The sequence below is a fragment of the Oncorhynchus gorbuscha genome, linkage group LG18, assembly GCF_021184085.1.
Source record: "Oncorhynchus gorbuscha isolate QuinsamMale2020 ecotype Even-year linkage group LG18, OgorEven_v1.0, whole genome shotgun sequence".
Lineage (NCBI taxonomy): Eukaryota > Metazoa > Chordata > Actinopteri > Salmoniformes > Salmonidae > Oncorhynchus > Oncorhynchus gorbuscha.
This window is the reverse complement of record NC_060190.1, coordinates 55,544,689-55,566,539: the sequence shown is the minus strand read 5'-3', so window position 1 is coordinate 55,566,539 and position 21,851 is coordinate 55,544,689. Positions and strand designations below refer to the sequence as shown.

The 21,851-nt window shown below is 42.5% G+C and overlaps 1 protein-coding gene across 3 annotated transcripts in view; it reads left to right on the top strand.

Moving 5' to 3' along the window:
* Positions 1–21,851, top strand: part of fhit (fragile histidine triad diadenosine triphosphatase) — a 321,791-nt gene that overhangs the window by 232,080 nt on the left and 67,860 nt on the right. For all 3 annotated transcript variants that reach the window (XM_046312144.1, XM_046312143.1, XM_046312142.1), the window contains exon 5: positions 20,649–20,794. In XM_046312144.1, coding sequence (XP_046168100.1) covers positions 20,649–20,794 — 146 coding nt within the window. The remainder of the gene's footprint in view (positions 1–20,648; positions 20,795–21,851) is intronic.

Below are 21,851 nucleotides of genomic sequence, written 5' to 3'. Positions count from 1 at the left end.
TGGTCTAATTGCTGCAAAGAAACCAAAGCTAAAAAAGAATGGCGCTGGAGGAGATAGCTGCCGTTTTACCGGCTCTTAACCAGACAACCGACAAGGCCAACATGCCATCATTCGCAGGAGAAAGAGACAGAGACAGTAAGGATCCAACGGCGAGTGGGTAATCTGCCTCTACCAAGAGTCCTATTAGCCAATGTACAATCATTGGATAACAAAATATTTGAGCTACGATCATGAGTATCCTACCAACGGGACATTAAAAACTGTAATGTCTTATGTTTTACCGAGTCGTGGCTGAGCGACGACATGGATAAAATAAAGCTGGCGGAGTTTATTCTGCATCGGCAAGATAGAACAGCTGTCTCTGGTTAAACAAGGGAGGGCTGTCTGTGTATATTTGTAAACAACAACTGGTGCACAAAATCTAATATTAAGGAAGTCTCAAGGTTTTGCTCGCCTGAGGTAGAGTATCTCATGCTAAGCTGTAGACCATACTATTTACCAAGAGAGTTTTCATCTATATTTTTCGTAGCTGTCTATTTACCACCACTAACTGACTCTGGCACTAAGTCCGCATTCAACGAGCTGTATAAGGCCATAAGCAAACAGGAAGACGCTCATCCAGAGGCGGCGATCCTAGTGGCCGTGGACTTTAATGCAGGGAAACTTAAATTGGTTTTAAGATGGGTAGAAAGCTCTTCCTCTCCCTCCATTTGGCAAATCTGACCATAATTATAGCCTCTTGAATCCTGCTTACAAGCTAAAACTAAAGCAGGAAGCACCAGTGACTTGGTCAATAAAGAATTGGTCAGATGCTAAGCTACAGGACTGTTTTGCTAGCACATACTTGAATATGTTCTGGTATTATTCCGATGGTATTGAGGAGTGCCACATCAGTCACTGGCTTTAATAAGGGCATCGATAACGTCGTCCCCACAGGGACTGTACGTACATACCCCAACCAGAAGCCATGGATTACAGGCAACATCCTTACTGAGCTAAATGGTAGAGCTGCCACTTTCAAGGAGCGGGACTCTAACCCGGACGCTTATAAAAATCCCGCTATGCCCTCAGACGAACCATCAAACAGACAAAGTGTCAATACAGGACTAAGATTGAATCGTACTACACTGGCTCCGACACGTCTTGGATGTGGCAGGGCTTGCAAATTATTACAGACTTACAAAGTTAAGCACTGTCGCGAGCTGCCCTGTGACACGAGCCTACCAGACGAGCTAAATTACTTCTTTACTCGCTTCGAGACAAGCATGCATGAGACCATCAACTATTCCGGACGACTTGTTATGCAGGTGAATGAGGACCCAAAAGCGACTTGGCGAAAACAGAGTTTTTAATCCAGTAAAGTTACTATACAAACAAAAGGCATAATACTACTCGTAATGACGAGAACAGACTGGAGACTTGATCAAGAACTGCAGGTTGCCTCGGGAAGGCACTTGAACCTAGCAGACTCAGACACCTGCTCACCACGCAGCATCTGAGGGAAACACGACACGACAGGGCAATACATAGACACAGCACGGTGAACAATAGATAAGGATCCGACAGGGCAGGAACGGAAAACAAGGAGAGAAATAGGGACTCTAATCAGGGAAAAGGATCGGGAACAGGTGTGGGAAGACTAAATGATTGATTAGGGGAATAGGAACAGCTGGGAGCAGGAACGGAACGATAGAGAGAAGAGAGAGCGAGAGAGTGAGAGAGGGAGGGGGAGAGAGAGGGATAGAAAGAGGGAAAGAACCTAATAAGACCAGCAGAGGGAAACGAATAGAAGGGGAAGCACAGGGACAAGACATGATAATCAATGACAAAACATGACACGACTGTGTGATCATGCTTTCTATAGCCGATGTTAGTAAGACCTTTAACTTCTTATGGGCAAGTGGGACGGTATCGTCCCACCTGGCCAACATCCAGTGAAATTGCAGAGCGCCAAATTCAAACTACAGAATTATAAATATTTTACTTTCATAAAATCACAAGTGTAATACATCAAAATAAAGCTTAACTTCTTGTTAATCCAGCCTGTGTCGGCTGTGTCAGATTTCAAAAAGGCTTTACGGCGAAAGCACACCAGGCGATTATCTGAGGGCAGGGCCCCACATACAAAAGCATGAAAAACATATTTCAACCAGGCAGGTGCGCCATGAAAGTCAGAAATAGCTATATAATAAATGCCTTACCTTTGATGATCTTCTTCTGTTGGCACTCCAAAAGGTTCCAGATATATCACAAATGGTCCTTTTGTTCGATAATGTCCTTCTTTATATCCATAAAAACTCAGTTTAGCTGGTGTGCTTCAGTCAATAATCCACCCAGTTTCCCTCCATCAAAATGCATACAAAATGAATCCCAAACATTACTAATAAACTTTTCCAAACAAGTCAATCAACATTTATAATCAAACCTTAGGTACTCTAATACGTAAATAAATGATCAAATTTAAGACGGAGTTTCGTTATTGTCTTTACCAGAGTAAAATACCAAAGAACGCGTTCTCTTCCACGCGCTTGGAAACACTACAGCCAAAATGGGAGCCACCGAGAAAAACAACCATTTCTGTCTCTTTTTTCAAAAACCAGCATGAATCTCTTTCTAAAGACTGTTGACATCTAATGGAAGCCCTATGAACTGCAATATGGTAGGATTTTGCCTTATAATAAAAGTGACAGCCATTGAGAACAGTAGTAGGCTGAATTTTGGGGGGGAGGTTGGTTTGTGCTCTAGGTTTCGCCTGCCATATCAGTTCTGTTATACTCACAGACATAATTTTAACTCCAATTATATGCATATCCTAGCTTCTGGGCCTGAGTAACAGGCAGTTAACTTTGGGCACGCTTTTCTCCGGATGTGAAAATACTGTCGCCTACCCAAGAGAGGTTAAACAGGTCAACATTCACAAGGCCGCAGGGCCAGACGGATTACCAGGATGTGTACTCCGAGCATGTGCTGACCAACTGGCAAGAGACTTCACTGACATTTTCAACGTGTCCTCTACTTGTCTGTAATACCTACATGTTTCAACTAGACCACCATTGTCCCTGTTCCCAAGACCACCAAGGTAACCTGCCTAAATTACTACTGACCCGTAGTACTCACGTCTGTAGCCATGATGTTTTTTGAAGGGCTGGTCATGACTCACATCAACACAATTATCCCAGAAATCCTAGACTCACTCCAATTTGCAAACCACCACAACAGATCCACAGATGATGCAATCTCTATAGGCACTCCACAATGCCCTTTTCCACCTGGACAAAAATAATACCTATGTGAGAATGCTATTCATTGACTACAGCTCAGCGTTCAACACCATAGGGCCCTCACATCTCATCACTAAGCTAAGACCCTGGGACTAAACACCTCCCTCTGCAACTGGATCCTGGACTTCCTAACGGGCCGTCCCCAGGGGGTAAGGGTAGGTAACAAAACATCTGCCACGCTGATCCTCAACACAGGAGCACCTCAGGGGTGCGAGCTCAGTCCCCTCCTGTACTCCCTGTTCACCCATGACTGTACTGCCTGGCACGACTCCAACACCATCATTAAGTTTGCCGATGACACAACAGAAGTAGGCCTGATCACCGACAACGATAAGACAGCCTATAAGGAGGAGGTCAGAGATGTGGTGCCAGGATAACAACCTCTCCCCCAACATGATCAACACAAAGGAGATGATTGTGGACTACAGGAAAAGGAGGTTTGAGCACGCCCCGATTCTCTACAACGGGGCTGTAGTGGAGCAGGTTGAGAGATCCAAGTTCCTTGGTGTCCACATCACCACGACAGTCGTGAAAAGGGCACAACATAGCCTAATCCCACTCATGAGACTGAAGAGATTTGGCACGGGTCCTCAGATCCTCAAAAAGTTATACAGCTGTAGAATCAATGGTAACTGCTTGGCCTCCGACCGCAAGGCACGTACGGCCCAGTACATCACTGGGGCCAAGCTTCCTGCCATCCAGAGCCGCTATACCAGACAGTGTCAGAGGAAGGCCCTAAAAATGGTCTAAGACTCCAGTCACCCTGTTCATAGACTGTTCTGTCTGCTACCGCATGACAAGCAGTACTGGAGGGCCAAGTCTAGGTAAAAAATACTTTTTAACAGCTTCTACCCCCAAGCCACAAGACTCCTGAACAGTTACTCAAATGGCTTTACCCAGACTATTTGCATATTCCCCACACCTTCTTTTACGCTGCTGCTGCTCTCTGGTTATTATCTATGCATAGTTACTTTATCTCGACCTACATGTACATATTACCTCAATTACCTCAACTAACCTGTGCCCCCGCACATTGACTCTGTACCGGTACCCCCTGTATATAGCCTTGCTACTGTTATTTTACTGCTCTTTAACTATTTGTTATTAAAAAAATGCACTTAACACTTATTTTTCTTATAACTGCCTTGTTGGTTAAGGGCTTTTAAGTAAGCTTTTCACTGTTGTATTTGGTTCATGTGACAAATACAATTGGATTTGATTTAACCTCTAGTGACACCCCATCCCAGATCCGGGAGCGTAATCATCGACTGACACTAATTAGCATAACGCAACGGACATAAATATTACTAGAAAATATTCCTATTCCTGAAAATCACAAGTTAAATATATTGAGACACAGCTTAGCCTTTTGTTAATCACCCTGTCCTTTCAGAGTTTCAAAATATGCTTTACAGCCAAAGCAAGACAAGCATTTGTGTAAGTTTATCGATAGCCTAGCATAGCATTATGTCCAGCTAGCAGCAGGTAACTTGGTCACGAAAATCAGAAAAGCAATCAAATTAAATTGTTTACCTTTGATGAGCTTTGAATGTTTTCACTCACGAGACTCCCAGTTAGATAGCCAATGTTCCTTTTTTCCAAAATATAAATTTTGTAGGTGAAATAGCTCCTTTTGATCTTCACGTTTGGCTGAGAAATCGACCAGAAATTGCGGTCACGAAAACGCCGAACAATATTCCAAATTAGCTCCATAATATCGACAGAAACATGACAAAAGTTGTTTAACCTCTTGCTCCTACCCGACACGCAGGCGTCCCATCTAGACATCTGGAAATGCAAATGCACTACCCTAAATGCTAATAGCACTCGTTAAAACTCAAACGTTCATTCAAATACACATGCAGGGTACTGAATTAAAGCTACAATCGTTGTGAATCCAGGCAACAAGTCAGATTTTTAAAATGCTTTTCGGCGAAAGCATAAGAAGCTATTATCTGATAGCATGTAACACCCCAAAAGACCCGCAGGGGACGTAAACAAAATAATTAGCATAGTCGGCGCAACACAAAACGCACAAATAAAATATAAAACATTAATTACCTTTGACCATCTTCTTTGTTGGCACTCCTAGATGTCCCATAAACATCACTATTGGGTCTTTTTTTAAATTAAATGGGTCCATATATAGCCTAAATATCGATCTATGAAGACTGTGATCAAGGAAAAAATAGCGTTTTATAACGGCATTTTTTTAATTAAAAAAGTCGCCGATAAACTTTCACAAAACACTTCGAAATACTTTTGTAATGCAACTTTAGGTATTAGTAAATGTTAATAAGCGATCAAATTGATCACGAGGCGATGTATATTCTATAGCTGTACGTCTGGAAATAATGTCCGGGTAAATCTCAACCAAAATATCCGGTCGGGGACCGGAAGAAAGGCGCTACCTTGTGTCCGTTTGACCAAGAAACAAATCGTAGGCAAATGACAAGACTGTCGACATCGTGTGGAAGCTGTATGTATTGCAACCTCGGCCCCATTTAATGTGGTTCACATTCAACAATGGTTTCTAGTGGCGCATGGATATATTTTCGCATTTTCAGTGATCAGATTTTCCTGCGCTTTTCGATGAAACGCACCTGCTGTTATAGTCACAGCCGTGATTTGACCAGTTTTATAAACGTCTGAGTGTTTTCTATCCACACATACTAATCATATGCATATACTATATTCCTGGCATGAGTAGCAGGGCGCTGAAATGTTGCGCGATTTTTAACAGAATGTTCAAAAAAGTAGGGGGTAGGAGTAACAGGTTAATATCAATCCTCAAGGTGTTTTTCAAATATCTATTCGATAATATATCCACCGGGACAATTGGTTTTTCAGTAGGACCAATTAGAAAAATGGCTACCTCTGTATTTTACACTCTGAGAGCCATCAGGTGACCACTTAATGGGACTATCATTTGTTTTGGAACAGGACAATAACCCAAAACACACCTCCAGGCTGTGTAAGGGCTATTTGACCAAGAACAGTGATGAAGTGCTGCATCAGATGACGTGGCCTCAACCCAATTGAGATGGTTTGGGATGAGTTGAAGTGCAGAGTGAAGGAAAAGCAGCCAACAAGTGCTCAGCATATGTGGGAACTTCTTCAAGACTGCTAGAAAAGCATTTCTCATGAAGCTGGTTGAGAGAATGCCAAGAGTGTGTAAAGCTGTCATCAATGAAAAGGGTTGCTTCTTTGAAGAAACTCAAATATAATTATTTTGATTTGTTTGACACTTTTTGGTTACTACATGATTCCATATGTGTTATTTCATTGTTTTGATGTCTTCACTATTATTCTACAATGTAGAAAATAGTAAAAATGAAGAAACACCTTTGAATGAGTAGGTGTGTCCAAACCTTTGACTGGTACTGTATATGTTGTTTCAATCCTGTCAATGTGTTCTGTCATTGTGTGTTCAACATTTGAATAAAGAATAGCATTCTTACATTTCATATGCTTTCAAACCATATAGGTGGTAACCATTGTCTTCACATCAATAATATAGTGGGTATGGGAGACAGGGATCCTAAAATGGTTTGTTTGCTTCATAGATGATGGATACGCATGCAGACAAGAAACATCTCTGTGGTCTTTAAAGTTACATCAATCTAAACGTTCTCACTTTATATCTTCTCATGTGGGACCTTCCACTGAACAAATTTGCTGTTCACATGTTCTTCCTCTTTTCTCCTGCATCCCAGTTGGCGTGTGGCTGATAGTTACAGAAAAGGCCAATATAACTCAACTGAAAAAGACAGCAATAAAGGAAACTTAAGAGCCATTTCTCGACTTGTGTATGAAGTATATCAGGCATCATTCAATTGTATTTGCAGCGGTCTAAGGCACTGCATCTCAGTGTTAGAGGCATCACTACAGACCCTGGTTCGATTCCAGGCTGTATAACAGCTGGCTGTGATTGGGAGTCCCATAGGGTGGCGCACAATTGGCCCAGCGTGGTCTGGTTTAGGGTTTGGCCGGGGTAGGCCGTGATTGTAAATAAGAATTTGTTCTTAATTGACTTGCCTAGTTAAATCAAGGTTAAAGTTAAAAAATATATATAAAACATTACTCCAAAAGGAGATTGGCCTGATTAACATTTGTGTAACCAAATAAAGCAATTATAGATGCATTTGACTATTGTGTACATCATGATACAATAACTCTAAGATTATACTGTACCAGCAAAAAAAGGACATTAGTTCAAACCAGGTATTAAATGTGTATTAGTGAATAGAATTGGCACAAGTACAAATGTAATCGGCAATATATTTGTTACCAAAATACACAAACATACCTTGCACCTACCACTGCATTTGATCCCTCTAAGCTTCTCCACAATGTACACAAACACAACAGTGCTCTTTAAAACCAAAATCACTTCAGCTAAATGTCACAAATCATAATGTGAATGTATATCCTCCACAGCTTATGAAACCTGGTCAGAAAAAAACATTTCATACTGAAAGAGATTTATTTGTTGTCACCTCAGTATTTTCCTCCGTGTTCCTGCTTTCGTCAATCCTTCATCTTTGTGCGGCTCCAGATGGGCAAAAACAAAACACAGGGAGACATTTTGTCATCCCTCACAACTGCTTCCACAGAACAAACGGCAGACAGACAGCCATGCTCCAGTTGTCTGTTATCATCACACAGAAAAAACACACAGAAAACAGACTACTACAACTACTTCTCAACTGTTTGGGTAGAAACAATAACTGCTTAAAGAGTGATGCTGCTTTGTTGATAGCATTTTCCTGGAACAAACAGCACCTGACAGAGTCAAGTAACCCCCGACAATACAAGACCTCAGGATCAGACTTCACAAGACACGTCAAGGACTCATCAAAATGCTCTGCCTGCACTTATTATACAGCTACAATGGATCATATTCCGTTCTACAATCGGATTATTGCTGAATACAACATTTCATGTTCCACAAATTCCCTCAGAGAAATGTTTTATTTAGTATGTGGAGCCGTATCATCTCTTTTTGAGCTCCATGTCATCTCTTTGTGAGCACCATGTCTGCTGCAGCCCGTATCTTGAGGATGATGGACACACCATCTGAACTAGTCAGCAAGACGTGAGCTGAGGGCGTTTCTGAGGGTCTGTGTTCTCCAGAAAACTGAAAGGTGTAATGCTTTGGCAACTCTCTGTCTCCAAGTCCCTGGCTTTCCAACTGCTACAGTATAAGAAATGTGGTGGTGAAAAGCAGCCGGTGCTCACTGACAGTCGCTACATCTCATAGGAGAGACAGAGAGATGGAGAATCCACCCGAGTAGTGTGATCTTGTCTTAAAGCCCCCTGTTTGGAAGTATTTACCACAGATGTTGATTTATTCTCATCCCCCCACCCACGTCTTTGTTTAATCATATCAGATTTGGAGGTTGGTTCAGCATTGATAGAATTGATTGTCCTAGACAAAACTGACAATTCCTGTCCAAGGTTTGTTTCTGAGACTGAATGTTTGTACGTAGAGTGCTTGAATTTAAATTGACCTGACAGATTCCATGTGTATTTGAGAATACATCAAGGGGGGATTGGAAAAACTTTGATTAGTGCTGATGTCGTTTGTAGTCTGTTTGTATTGATGGGCCACTTTAATATACATCCCATTATTCAATTTCAGCATGCTTAATTTTATGAAAATCCACTTTGTAAATTAGGCTTTTATATGTCTCTCTATTTTCACTATAAACAATTAGCTCCTTCATCACTGGCAGATCAGAACATAAACTGTTCTGTCTAGAGAAATAAAATCACTACAGCATTTCTGTCTGCGTAATGCTTTGATATGGAACAATAAATCCTACTGTACATTGATTGCTATGTAAATCACGTTTTTTTTGTACAATACATTCTTAGTTCATTGGAATAGGTGATGTGACAATATTAGGTGTAATTTTTCTTGTCTTTGTGTCCTTGTATAGTCACCTATTGTGAAGATTGAAAGATAAGAAAGTGTATCCATTGTTTCTATTCCATACTTCTATAGGAAAGGTTCACTGGGCGAGCTTTCCCTCAGTCTTCTGATGGTGGTGTAGCTATATCTGAAAGCATCATTAAAGCCTTTACACCCATACCCTGGCTGTTTAAAGCCAACCATGATCCTGTAGGGATAAGGAGTTAGAGAAGAGTTGCATTTGTTATCCAGAAGAGTCCTAGGGCTTTACTCTACCTTTCTACATTCTCTACATCTATCCATCCAGTGATGTACTCCTAAGAGTGCAGATGTCACAGGATATCGTCTTGGCTTTTTCTTTTTGTTGCGGATCGCTCAGGGCGGCTTACGACTGTCTAATCCTAGCTGACAGTTAAGTGATAATTGCAGAGGTAAGCTTTGCCCAAGACACTTGGTATTGAATGAGAACTGCGCTAGCTATTGACAGGAGAGAGGGGAAATCCTATCTTTAATGATGAAAGCCTGGTAAGCGTGAGAAATCGTATTTCTAGATCTTTCTCCCTGCACCCCCCTCAGTCAACCACATGTTGCTGAGGTAAAGTCCCGTGTATTCCGAGAGAAGAGCTTATTGAAGATTTAAAAATAAACATTTTAGATTTTCGGTCACAGTTGACGTCGCAACCGTTGTGTTTTTGAATTGGGATTTGTTTATAGAATCTTTCAATATGACAGATCATCTCTTGAACTCCCACCTATGCATAATACGGACATATCCTGTAAATTGCTTTTCGTGCCTCTGACAATGAACTGTATGGATACTCTCATTGAAGACCTGCAGTCAATCTGTCATTAATGAAAGTTTTATGGACTGAATATGAAGTTGCCCAGACCTGCATCTCCCCTAATATGATTATTTATTGTTCAGTTCCAGTATGTTCCAGGCCGGGGGATATCCCTGGAGACCCAGCACTTCACTCACCCAAGATGGGTTGGGGTATTTGCAAAGGGGTGTAGTGGCACGCTTGCATGCCCTTGTGTTTAGGTAGAGGTTCTATCTATCCCATATATCACTTATACAGCCCCTGGCACAGAAGCGCTAAACCGCTTTCACACGACCCACACACCAGTGTGTGATTTATGTTTGATTGGTATGTTGGAGCTCATTTGATTTCGGCTTTTTTCTGAACCGGGTCGCACTTTGACTTACAGATTCCATAACTTTGTAAGGTAGATGTGTGATTGATAGAACAATTATATAGCAGAAAATAGAGCTTGATTGGTTCACCAACAGTATATTTTATTATGAGATGATAATGGACTATAAATGTAGGTAATCAGTCAAGCTATAAGAAAAAAAGTGTTGGGTTTGTGAATGGATTGAGGCCTTTTTTTAACTCACGTTCTCTATGACAGATGTATGTAAGGTTCTCTGAACTAAGGCATATCGCTTGAACTCTTGCATGTCTTGTCCAGTCTGAATGCACACAATAAGTGACTCAGCTGGAACCATGCAATTCTTCCTGTATGAAGATCTACAGTCTTAGAAAAAAGGGTTCCAAAAGGGTTCTTCAGGTGTCCCCATAGGAGAAGACTTTATAGTTCCATGTAGAACCCTCTGTGGAAAGGGTTCTTCAGGTGTCCCCATAGGAGAAGACTTTATAGTTCCATGTAGAACCCTCTGTGGAAAGGGTTCTTCATGGAACCCAAAAGGATTTTACCTGGAACCAAAAAGTGTTATTCAAAGGGTACTCTTATGGGGATAGTCGAAGAACCATTTTAGGTTCTAGATATACACTCTTAAAAAAAGGTGCTATCTGTTTCCTGCCAATGGCTGTTTTCTCATGAATGGATTAATCATGTGTAGAATAGACTCATGCACACACAGTACTACAATACCTGTCAAATAGCCCGACGGAGGGTATTAAAATGAAATTCAGTTGTTTTTTTCTTTCCTTTCCTTCCCTGTTGTTTTTGTGTTGCCTCAAAGTATGTATGTTTTAGACTGGATGTTAAAATGAGCAGACATTTTGTGCCAGAGGCAGCCTCTGCATAGCACAACAAGGCTTTGTTCTTCTGAAACATGATGGGTAGCACTTATTCCTCTACCATTCTCCCATTGTCTCTGCACTGCCAGTCAGCATTGAGTCACTCATTGGCAGTGTACACACACCTCTCTCTGCTGCTGTTAGCTTACTGCTCTATTACAGCCAATACCCCATTTTACAAAACACATTGAAAAAAAAGGGAAAGGTAGTAATGATACAAACAAGTCTATTGTTTACAAATAAATAGTGGTTGGCTATTGAATGTGGCGTCACAATTCAAACTATCAGCTCACCTTGCAGTGCTTTTGCAGAACAATGGGTGAGCTGTCTGGAAAATCATTTCAATACATTAGTGTGAATAGATATGTTTAGAAATTCCCAATGACTGAACAAAGAAAGAGCCAGTTGGAGGCATGTTGGGCTTATTTTAGAAGATTGTGATTGGTTCTGGGAATGTTTTCTAATGAGGTAAGCAGCAAATCCTGTACAATTCCAGGCTTTGCTGACATCATCTGCTTCTCTCCATATACTCACTCTGTCTCAGCCCTTCTTTCAGATCTCAGGCTCTCTAACATATCATACATTTCCACATTCACTGTAACACCAAACTCCACCATCCAAGTCTACCATCCACATCTACAGTAAGTGTCTTATTCTTTAAGCCTTGTAAGAAATAAGCATCCACTCACAAAACCACCGGAGACGCCACTACATTCACTGCCTCAACTCTTGCAGTAAACATCTCCAACCAACGAAAAATAACACATTCTGGAATAAAGTGCCCCTTGCCAACGCGACAGGGGGCCATACTTTTTACAGAACACTTCATATTACATCAAGAGCTCTCCAGCCTAAACGGGATGCAATGTTATATTTCTACCATTGGTCTTCCCATTTTTCTCCCTGTAATCATCATGTGTGGAGGATGGTGTTGTTGAGGCCAAGGCATGTGTCCATTAAAGTGGGAATCAGGGCCTTGGACCTTCCAAAGAATGAATGGTCCCATTAACCTCATGGGCTCTCCTGACTGTCCTGACAGCATACCACTGGAAAAGGGGATTACATATTTCCTTTTTTTTCTTGAGGAGAGTATTGAGAGACATCCTCGAATTGTGATCGAGCAGGGCCTTGGTTGTTGAGTAGTCCTGCTGTGAAGGGTTAAAGGTGGACACAATATTTTCTTTGGAGAGCATTTGAACAATGTTGCCTGTACCCATGTCTGTACATGTCTCCTGAATGTTGCTTGTACCCATGTCTGTCCACGTCTCCTGAATGTTGCCTGTACCCATGTCTGTCCACATCTCCTGAATGTTGCCTGTACCCATGTCTGTCCATGTCTCCTGAATGTTGCCTGTACCCATGTCTGTCCATGTCTCCTGAATGTTGCCTGTACCCATGTCTGTCCACGTCTCCTGAATGTTGCCTGTACCCATGTCTGTCCACGTCTCCTGAATGTTGCCTGTACCCATGTCTGTCCACGTCTCCTGAATGTTGCCTGTACCCATGTCTGTCCATGTCTCCTGAATGTTGCCTGTACCCATGTCTGTCCATGTCTCCTGAATGTTTCCTGTACCCATGTCTGTCCACGTCTCCTGAATGTTGCCTGTACCCATGTCTGTCCACGTCTCCTGAATGTTGCCTGTACCCATGTCTGTCCACGTCTCCTGAATGTTGCCTGTACCCATGTCTGTCCACGTCTCCTGAATGTTGCCTGTACCCATGTCTGTCCACGTCTCCTGAATGTTGCCTGTACCCATGTCTGTCCATGTCTCTGGAGTTGTTTCTGGTATGCTCTTTTGTCTCTCTCTATTTTTGAATAGTAACTTTGATTATTGATATTGATACAACATGAAGGACAGACATCTTTCTATCCCCAATGTTTTCTGTGCCCTCTAACAACAATGTGCAAGCAGCCTATGTTTGTGTCAATCATCTCATGGACACAGATGTGGCTAGAATGACAGCCCAGACATAGTCCTCTTTTTACTTTCCACCAGACTCCCCCTTCATAGTCCAGTGACAGTACCCTGTGTACAGTATGTCCTACTGTATTCTCATGACAGTGTCTGACCAATCTGATTAAATCAAATAACATATTTTGAAGAGGGGGAGGGCCATTTGAGTACAATGTCCCAGGGTGGTCTCTGGCAGACTGGCAGAACTCCTAGACTGGCAGAACTCCCAGCTCTGTGGGGAAGGGTTGAGGGGAGGCATGGCAGTCAACGAGGGCATAGCTCCGAACCCCCACCCCCCCACCCTCGCATCCCTCCCTGTGCCTCATTTCACATAAGTCAGCTTTTAATTCAATGTTTTTGTTTTTAATTTCTATTGGTGTGGAGGCTTGTGTGCTTAGAAGGGTAAGGTATACAGTGCAGCAAGCTGCTGAGGGTTTGGAGCGGAGCATGTTGAAACGGAGCCTCGTCGTATCTCTTTGACAACAACACTGTGAGTGTCAGGGCAATATCGCAGCTATGAGATTGAGTTCAAGTTTATTCTATTAAGTGTTGAAATAATGATTTATTTTCAGTGTCCCAGCTGTAACTCAGCTGAAAGGCTGCGTAAATATTTGATGAAAAGTAACTCATAAGCTTTGATTAGAGGAATTTGGGTTTCAATAAAACCCAATTCCAAAGCACGGAGATGTTTTCAATAACGACTGCACGTAGTAATTAAACCCAATGAGTTTGTGTCCTCCCGCCTCACAGACACGGCAGAGAAGAAACCGAAATAAAGAGAGCTGTGTTGTTCAGTCTTCAGAGAAACACTCATATCCTTTCATTACTCTGTTAGTCTCTCCTGTGTTGCTGAACAGAGTCTAGTCCTTGGGTAGATTGATTTGGTTAAAAAAAAGAGCCCTCTTCAGAAATGAATCCCTTTGTCAGCAGATCCATGCCACTTTGGAGGGGTGAAGGGTGATGGGGGTTGTTTAGGCACAGCTGTAATCAGGAAGACAGACCAAGTTGTTGCCGCGGTGATGGATCCCCTTGTTTTGGCAACCCTATTTCTGAGCTGTGGAGGCACTTTGATTGATTCAAAGCCTGATGTGTTCATCTCAGACCAGGTCTATGTCAGAAGGTTTGTGTGTGGGTTTGCAGTGTATGTGCAGGTGTGTGTGTGCTCCCCCACACCCAACTGAAGCCTTGACCTCCAGCCCCACACCATTTGCAGGGTCACCCTGCGCACAAATCTGTATTTGTTATGTTAGATGTCATTACTCTTGATGTCATTTTAATTTCTCAGACTGTGTAAAATGCAACTGGATCATATCTCTCTTGGCTTAATCGTGGGATTTGTGATCCAATTGTGTAGTGCTGTTATTTATTTATCCGGCTACTCAATTGTCCCACCGCATATTGAAAAGGGAGGGGGCTTCAGGATGTGGAGGAGGGTGACAGTGTCGGGTGGGGGCTGGTGTCGAAGGGGCTGATTCTCATAGACCCAGACAAAGTCGATGTCACAGTAGAAAATGATAACGTTTGGGGGCAGATGTTTTCCCGAAAGAAATGATTGCATTTGCAATGTAAAACCAATCTACATGCCTTGTTCTTATTATATGCACTGCGACCTCAGGAGTGAATCAGATGAAAGCAGTCAAATAACTGTTATGACAGATAATAATGGGATCAGAATGGGGTTTCTCGCCCGGGCCCCGGTCTCCATCTGTGGAGCCTGGAGAATGAGTGTGCCCGCCTGGCCAGCCTCCGCTGAGAGATTGAGATTGGATTGGCTTAGGCAGAGCCATACGGACTCCATCTCACCTGTGGGATGCTGTAGAGGGTAATGAAGCCCCTGGCACACAAGGACAATGTGTGTTGGGTTGGCCTGCAGTAAAAACATGCACTGGTATTGTGCTGATTCGACTGAAGATAATGCTTAGGTTATGTTTATATTCAACCCACAGCAGCTAGTCAATGCATACTAGAAGATCCCCACACAGTGGAAAGATGTGTTGGGCTAGCAGAGAGCGAAGATGTGTGTGTAGTCTGCACGCAGTGAAAATGAGTGGTGGGTTAGCTCACCGTTAAAATATATGTAAGATACTCTTTAAAGTTTTCGGAAGATGGTCAGGGACTCAGCTGTCCTGACATAGGGGGAAGGTTGTTCCACCATTGGGGTGCCAGGACAGAGAATATATTTGACTGGGCTAAGTGGGAGGGTCAAAAGACTAGAGGTGGCAGAACAGAGTGCTCAGGTTGGGGTGTATAGTTTGACAATACCCTGGAGGTAGGGAGGGGCAGTTCCTTTTGCTGCTTTGTAGGCAATCAACAGGGTTTTGAAGATGATGTGAGCTTCGACTGGAAGCCAGTGGAATGTGCAGGGGAGCGGGTATGGGAGAACTTGATATGAAATGATATGGGAGAACTTGGTAAGGTTGAACACCAGGAATGCTGTGTCGTTCTGAATAAGTTGCAGGGTTTGAAGGCACAAGCGGGGAGCCCAACCAACAGAGAGTTGCAGTAGTCTAGACGGGAGAGGATTAGTACCTATTCCGCTTCCTGTGTGAGAAAAGATTGTACTCTACAGATGTTGTAGAGCATGAACATGCGAGTCACTGCTTTGATGTTTGCAGAGAATGATAGGGTGTTGTCCAAGGTCATGCCAAGGTTCTTTGCACTCTGGGAGGGGGACATCGCGGAGTTGTCAACCTTGGAGCTGGCAGGCCTTCCCCGGGTGGAAGAGCAGCTCCGTCTTGTTGAGGTTGAGCTTGAGGTGGTGGGCCGACATCCAAGCTGAGATGTCTGCCAGGCACTCAGAGATGTGTGTCGCCATCTGGGTGTCTGAATCGGCCAAGGAGAAAAGTAGTTGAGTGTAATTCGCATAGCAATGATAGGAGAGCCCATGTGAGGATATGACAGAGCCGAGAGACTTGGTTTTAAGAGAAAAGAGGAGAGCCTAGAACTGAGCATGCGGTGCAGACACATCCTCTCCATGCCACCTAGTAGGAGCGACATGTCAGGTAGGATGCAATCCAGGAGTATGCAGAGCCTGAGAAGCCTAGCCCTGAGAGGGTGGAGAGGAGGAGCTGATAGATAACAGTTTTGAAGGCAGTGGATATATCTAGGATGATGAGAACAGAGGAGAGAGTCAGCTTTGGCAGAGCAGAGAGCCTCAGTGACACGGAGGAGAGCGGTCTCAGTTGCGTGAGAACCAAAATTGGTTCTGTAAAAGTTCCCAGAACATTTGCGGCAAATGTTATAGTAACACAAAAACTGTCCAGCTGTGCTGATGATTATACAAGGTTTCCAGAGATGGTCTGGATAAGGGAGGAGGGGAGGTGGTCAAGTGGGAAGGTTGTCGTGCACCTGGACATCACTAGTCACAGGATTTAATCTGAAAAGAGAGGGGAGAAAGAGGTCAAGGTGTAGGGTAGTTCTGTGGACTCCAAGTCTAGGTCCAAAAGCCTTCTAAACAGCTTCTACCCCCAAGCCATAAGACTCCTGAACAGCTAATGAAATGGCTACCCAGACTATTTGCTATGCCGCCCCTCCCCTTTCACACTGCTGCTATTCTCTGTTCATTATCTATGCATAGTCACTTTAACTCTACCTACATGTGCCCACGCACAATGTGCCCCCGCACATTCACTCTGTACCGGTACCCCTGTATATAACCTCCATATTGACTCTGTACCGGTACCTCTGTATATAACCTCCACATTCACTCTGTACCGGTACACCTGTATATAGCCTATACATTCACTCTGTACCGGTACCCCTGTATATAGCCTCCACATTCACTCTGTACCGGTACCCCTGTATATAGCCTCCACATTCACTCTGTACCGGCACCCCTGTATATAGCCTCCACATTCACTCTGTACCGGTACCCCTGTATATAGCCTCCACATTCACTCTGTACCGGCACCCCTGTATATAGCCTCCACATTCACTCTGTACCGGTACCCCTGTATATAACCTCCACATTCACTCTGTACCGGTACCCCTGTATATAGCCTCCACATTCACTCTGTACCGGTACCCCTGTATATAGCCTCCACATTCACTCTGTACCGGTACCCCTGTATATAGCCTCCACATTCACTCTGTACCGGTACCCCTCCACATGTATATAGCCTCCACATTCACTCTGTACCGGTACACCTGTATATAGCCTCCACATTCACTCTGTACCGGTACCCCTGTATATAGCCTCCACATTCACTCTGTACCGGTACCCCTGTATATAGCCTCCACATTCACTCTGTACCGGTACCCCTGTATATAGCCTCCACATTCACTCTGTACCGGTACACCTGTATATAGCCTCCACATTCACTCTGTACCGGTACCCCTGTATATAGCCTCCACATTCACTCTGTACCGGTACCCCTGTATATAGCCTCCACATTCACTCTGTACTGGTACCCCTGTATATAGCCTCCACATTCACTCTGTACCGGTACCCCTGTATATAGCCTCCACATTCACTCTGTACCGGCACCCCTGTATATAGCCTCCACATTCACTCTGTACCGGCACCCCTGTATATAGCCTCCACATTCACTCTGTACCGGTACCCCTGTATATAGCCTCCACATTCACTCTCCACATTCACTCTGTACCGGCACCCCTGTATATAGCCTCCACATTCACTCTGTACCGGTATGTATATAGCCTCCACATTCACTCTGTACTGGTACCCCTGTATATAGCCTCCACATTCACTCTGTACCGGTACCCCTGTATATAGCCTCCACATTCACTCTGTACCGGTACACCTGTATATAGCCTCCACTTTATTATTTTATTGCTGCTCTTTAATTATTTGTTACTTTTATTTCTTCTTTTTTATTTATCTATTTTTTACTTAACACATATTTTTTCTTAAAACTGCTTTGTTGGCTAAGGGCTTGTAAGTAACCATTACATTATTGAATGATTATTTGAGGTGTGGATGTCAAAATCAAATCAAATTGTAGTTGTCACATACACGTGTTTAGCAGATGTCATCAACCTTTTTATGATATCTGATTTCATTCCAGTGTGCTGCACACGAGAAGGGTAGCAAACTGATCATTAGTGCCGCTGTTTCTGACTCGTGAGATGAATGGCGCCCAGACACAGCCATTATGCCATGAAACACAAGGATGTAATCATCCTCTCCAAACGCTGCAGGATGCTGTTTTATGTTTGGTTTTGGACTAGGATGTCTCTTTCATTTCTATTGCCTGTGGACAAGTTTTTGAATATTTTTCACATCAGTGATTCAACACTTTAGATGTTGTTTTTCTCATAAATCTGGCCTGCACATGAAGTCAATGTGACAACTCTTGATCTTTCATAATGGTCCAGTTCATCATTTTAAAGTATATTTGGTATAGTTGATTGCTATGCTTGACTTTCATTAAGATTCAACTCTGCTGTCTGTCTCCACAAATTATATCTGCCACGGTGCAATAGAATATGGAAATCATTTTTGATTACTTGATGCCTGTAATCAAGACATGTCTGGCTGTAAAGTGATTTTTGAATCAAAAGGCGAGACATAGGAGCAATAACAAAATTTGATCCAGAATGTTATATTTTGATTGCTTATTTGAAAGTTATTTTCAAGCAAGAAATGAACATACATCATGAATTCTATGTTCCAGGTTTTGTTCTCAGTCATGTCAGTCTGTTACACACTATCCTATCTCAAGTTTCCCATGTTTGATTTTGTGAAAATATCAATCTAAGGTGCATTTTTTTTCTTGCTGTTCTTATTTTCCCTAGATCTCTCCTTAATTGTTGGCTCCTGTTTCTCAGAGAACTGTTTCCCGGATAGTGTTGTCAGAACACTGTTATTGATCCAATGACCCGAGTCTGAAGGGAAAATGTCCTTCAGCCTTTGGACATTTTCTCTCAAAGTACTTCCACCGGTCATCAACACGTCTCACTTTAGTAACAAAGCTTGATTACTTTCCAGTGTGCAATTGCACTGAGATGTGTGGATTGTGAGAATTTCTGTGAAATATGTTTCATGACCTTTATAACTCAGCTGAAATTGATCATTTTTGGTCCCTGACAAAACATCCCCTTGCACTTAAGTTGTAAGAGGTATGAACATGGCAGATTTCTCTATTTTAGTTACTTCAAAGCCAGAATACTGATAATAAATGAGTCTGCTTTCAATCCCCTTGCCTATGCTATTTAATAGGGACTTTATAATGGGTTTGTAAATGGCTTGTACTTACACTACATGACCAAAAGTATGCAGACTCCTGCTCGTCAAACATGTCATTCCAAAATCATGGGCATTAATATGAAGTTGGTCCCCCCTTTGCTGCTATAACAGCCTCCACTCTTCTGGGAAGGATTTCCACTAGATGTTGGAACATTGCTGCGGAGACTTGCTTCCATTCCACAAGAGCATTAGTGAGGTCAGGCACCGATGTTGGGCTATTAGGCCTGGCTCGCAGTCGGCGTTCCAATTCATCCCAATGGGGTTCGATGGGGTTGAGGTCAGGGCTCTGTGCAGGCCAGTCAAGTTCTTCCACACCGATCTCGACAAAACATTGCTGTATGGACCTCGCTTTGTGCACGGGGGCAGTGTCATGCTGAAACAGAAAAGGACCTTCCCCAAACTGTTGCCACAAAGTTGGAAGCACAGAATAGTCTAGAATGTCATTGTTCTGCCAGCTTTTTGTTGAGTTTGTTTGTTTATAAATATTGGTTGTTTATATTTCATATAGCTCTCAAAGGTTTTTCAACACCTTTCACAACCAAGTCTCAATGTATACTTTGTATGGCTAGATGAAACAAAATATTTGGTAAAAACTATGGTGTTTTTTCACTATATGAGAACAATGTTATTTCCATAAGGACATGACTAAAACAACGATAGTTTATAATTTTGGTGTTGAAAATAATCAAAATAGTTTTATTGCTATCTAGATGATAAGTGTCCTCGTGATAAGTGTTGTTTCATTTTTGGTATTCATAGTATAGATCTTAAATAGTATAGGTCTTAAATGTAGAACATGATGAAATAGAGCTTTATAATTACGAAAACACTTTTCTATGCTGCCTGCCTTTTAGAGGAACATAGCAGAGGTACAGACAGTATCACACCTCTGTAAAGCTCTGTTTTATTTCACATTAACCTTTGGAGACTAGCTATACTGAAAAAAAACATATAAAGTTACCTTGGTGAGCAAATTGTACAAAACTCCCATATAAACCATCTCAATTGAGTTTATTTGACTCAGCTTAAGAAGGCAATGCCAACAACAACACAATGTAATATTTCAAATAACGCACTTGTGTCTCAATTTAGGATTCTGCCTCTCTTTCCCCATTTTAAATATCCTTGTCTATCAGTGTTGCTACTGTATCTATGCACTGTGTTGTTGATAATGTATCTCCCTGACTTTGTTCCCTTACCTCTCTCGCTGTCTGTGGCTTCCTTAACCAGCCTGTCTCTCAGATGTGTTGGTGTGTCCTCTGCGGCCCGTTGAGCGTTTCCGAGACTTGCATCCTGATGAGGTGGCTGACCTCTTCACCACTACCCAGAGAGTGGCTGACCTGGTGGAGAAACACTTCCAGGTTTCCTCCCTCACCATCGCCATACAGGTAATACTGTACACACTACCGTCTGGTATCCAGCATTACAACATCGGGATGAATACTAATTCCAAATCTACTTCCCTTTGTTTATGTATCTTCCATTGCTCATTTCTGGTCCATATCAGACAGAAGAAAGTGTTCATTACTATTCAAGCTCAAAATGATTTTGAATAATGAATTATTGTGGGCCATATATCTATCTATATAATATGGTGTGGGTTAGAGAGAGCGAAAGAGGGAAGGAATAATGTGTGAATGACCAAGTGAACAATTGTGTGAGTCACCATCTGAGTCAGTGAGTGTGTTAGTGACAGAAAGTAAAACAACACAACCACAGAGGCTTAGAGAGAACAGGACTACATCAATCTCCCACTCGTTCAGCCTGTAGATCTGTATTGGAATAAGAGGCATAACTGAGGAAAGTTGCACCGAGAGCCAACAGAAGATCCCCACCTGCTGGAACAATACAATAACAGGTTCTCATTGGACTTCCAGGCAGGATTTGACAGCCAGGCAGCCTATCACTTCACAGGCTTTGTCATTCTGCGTAACTTTTGATATATGCAGTATATGCTAATGTTCAAATGTCACCAAGCTTGCTTGGCAGCCCGACACAAAAAATAATTTCATGTGTTTGAAAAAAGCAGGGAATAATGTTTATGGGGATATAATTTTCTTTGACTTGAGGGGTATAGAGAAGTGATGATGTGAGATTAGTTGTGACAGCTCTGAGGTTAGAGTCATACAACTGAGGCACTGTATCAAGCAACACTCTCTGCAGGAGGGTTGCTGTTCTCTGCATAGAGCGCCACACGACAAACAAGATCTCACAACACAAACCTGAGAAAGGAGATGTGAAAATTAATTACTTCATAGACCTGCATAAATATTACATCATAATGCACACTTTGTCACCAAATACATTTTTGTCATACAGATGTTCCTTTGAGGTCTCTTAATGCTTTAGATATCTGTGTCCTCAATTCCTGATCCCTATATTAGAAAATGCCTTCGAGGTATGCAGTCTATATTGTTCTTTAACTTAACTCTATTGAACCAGTCA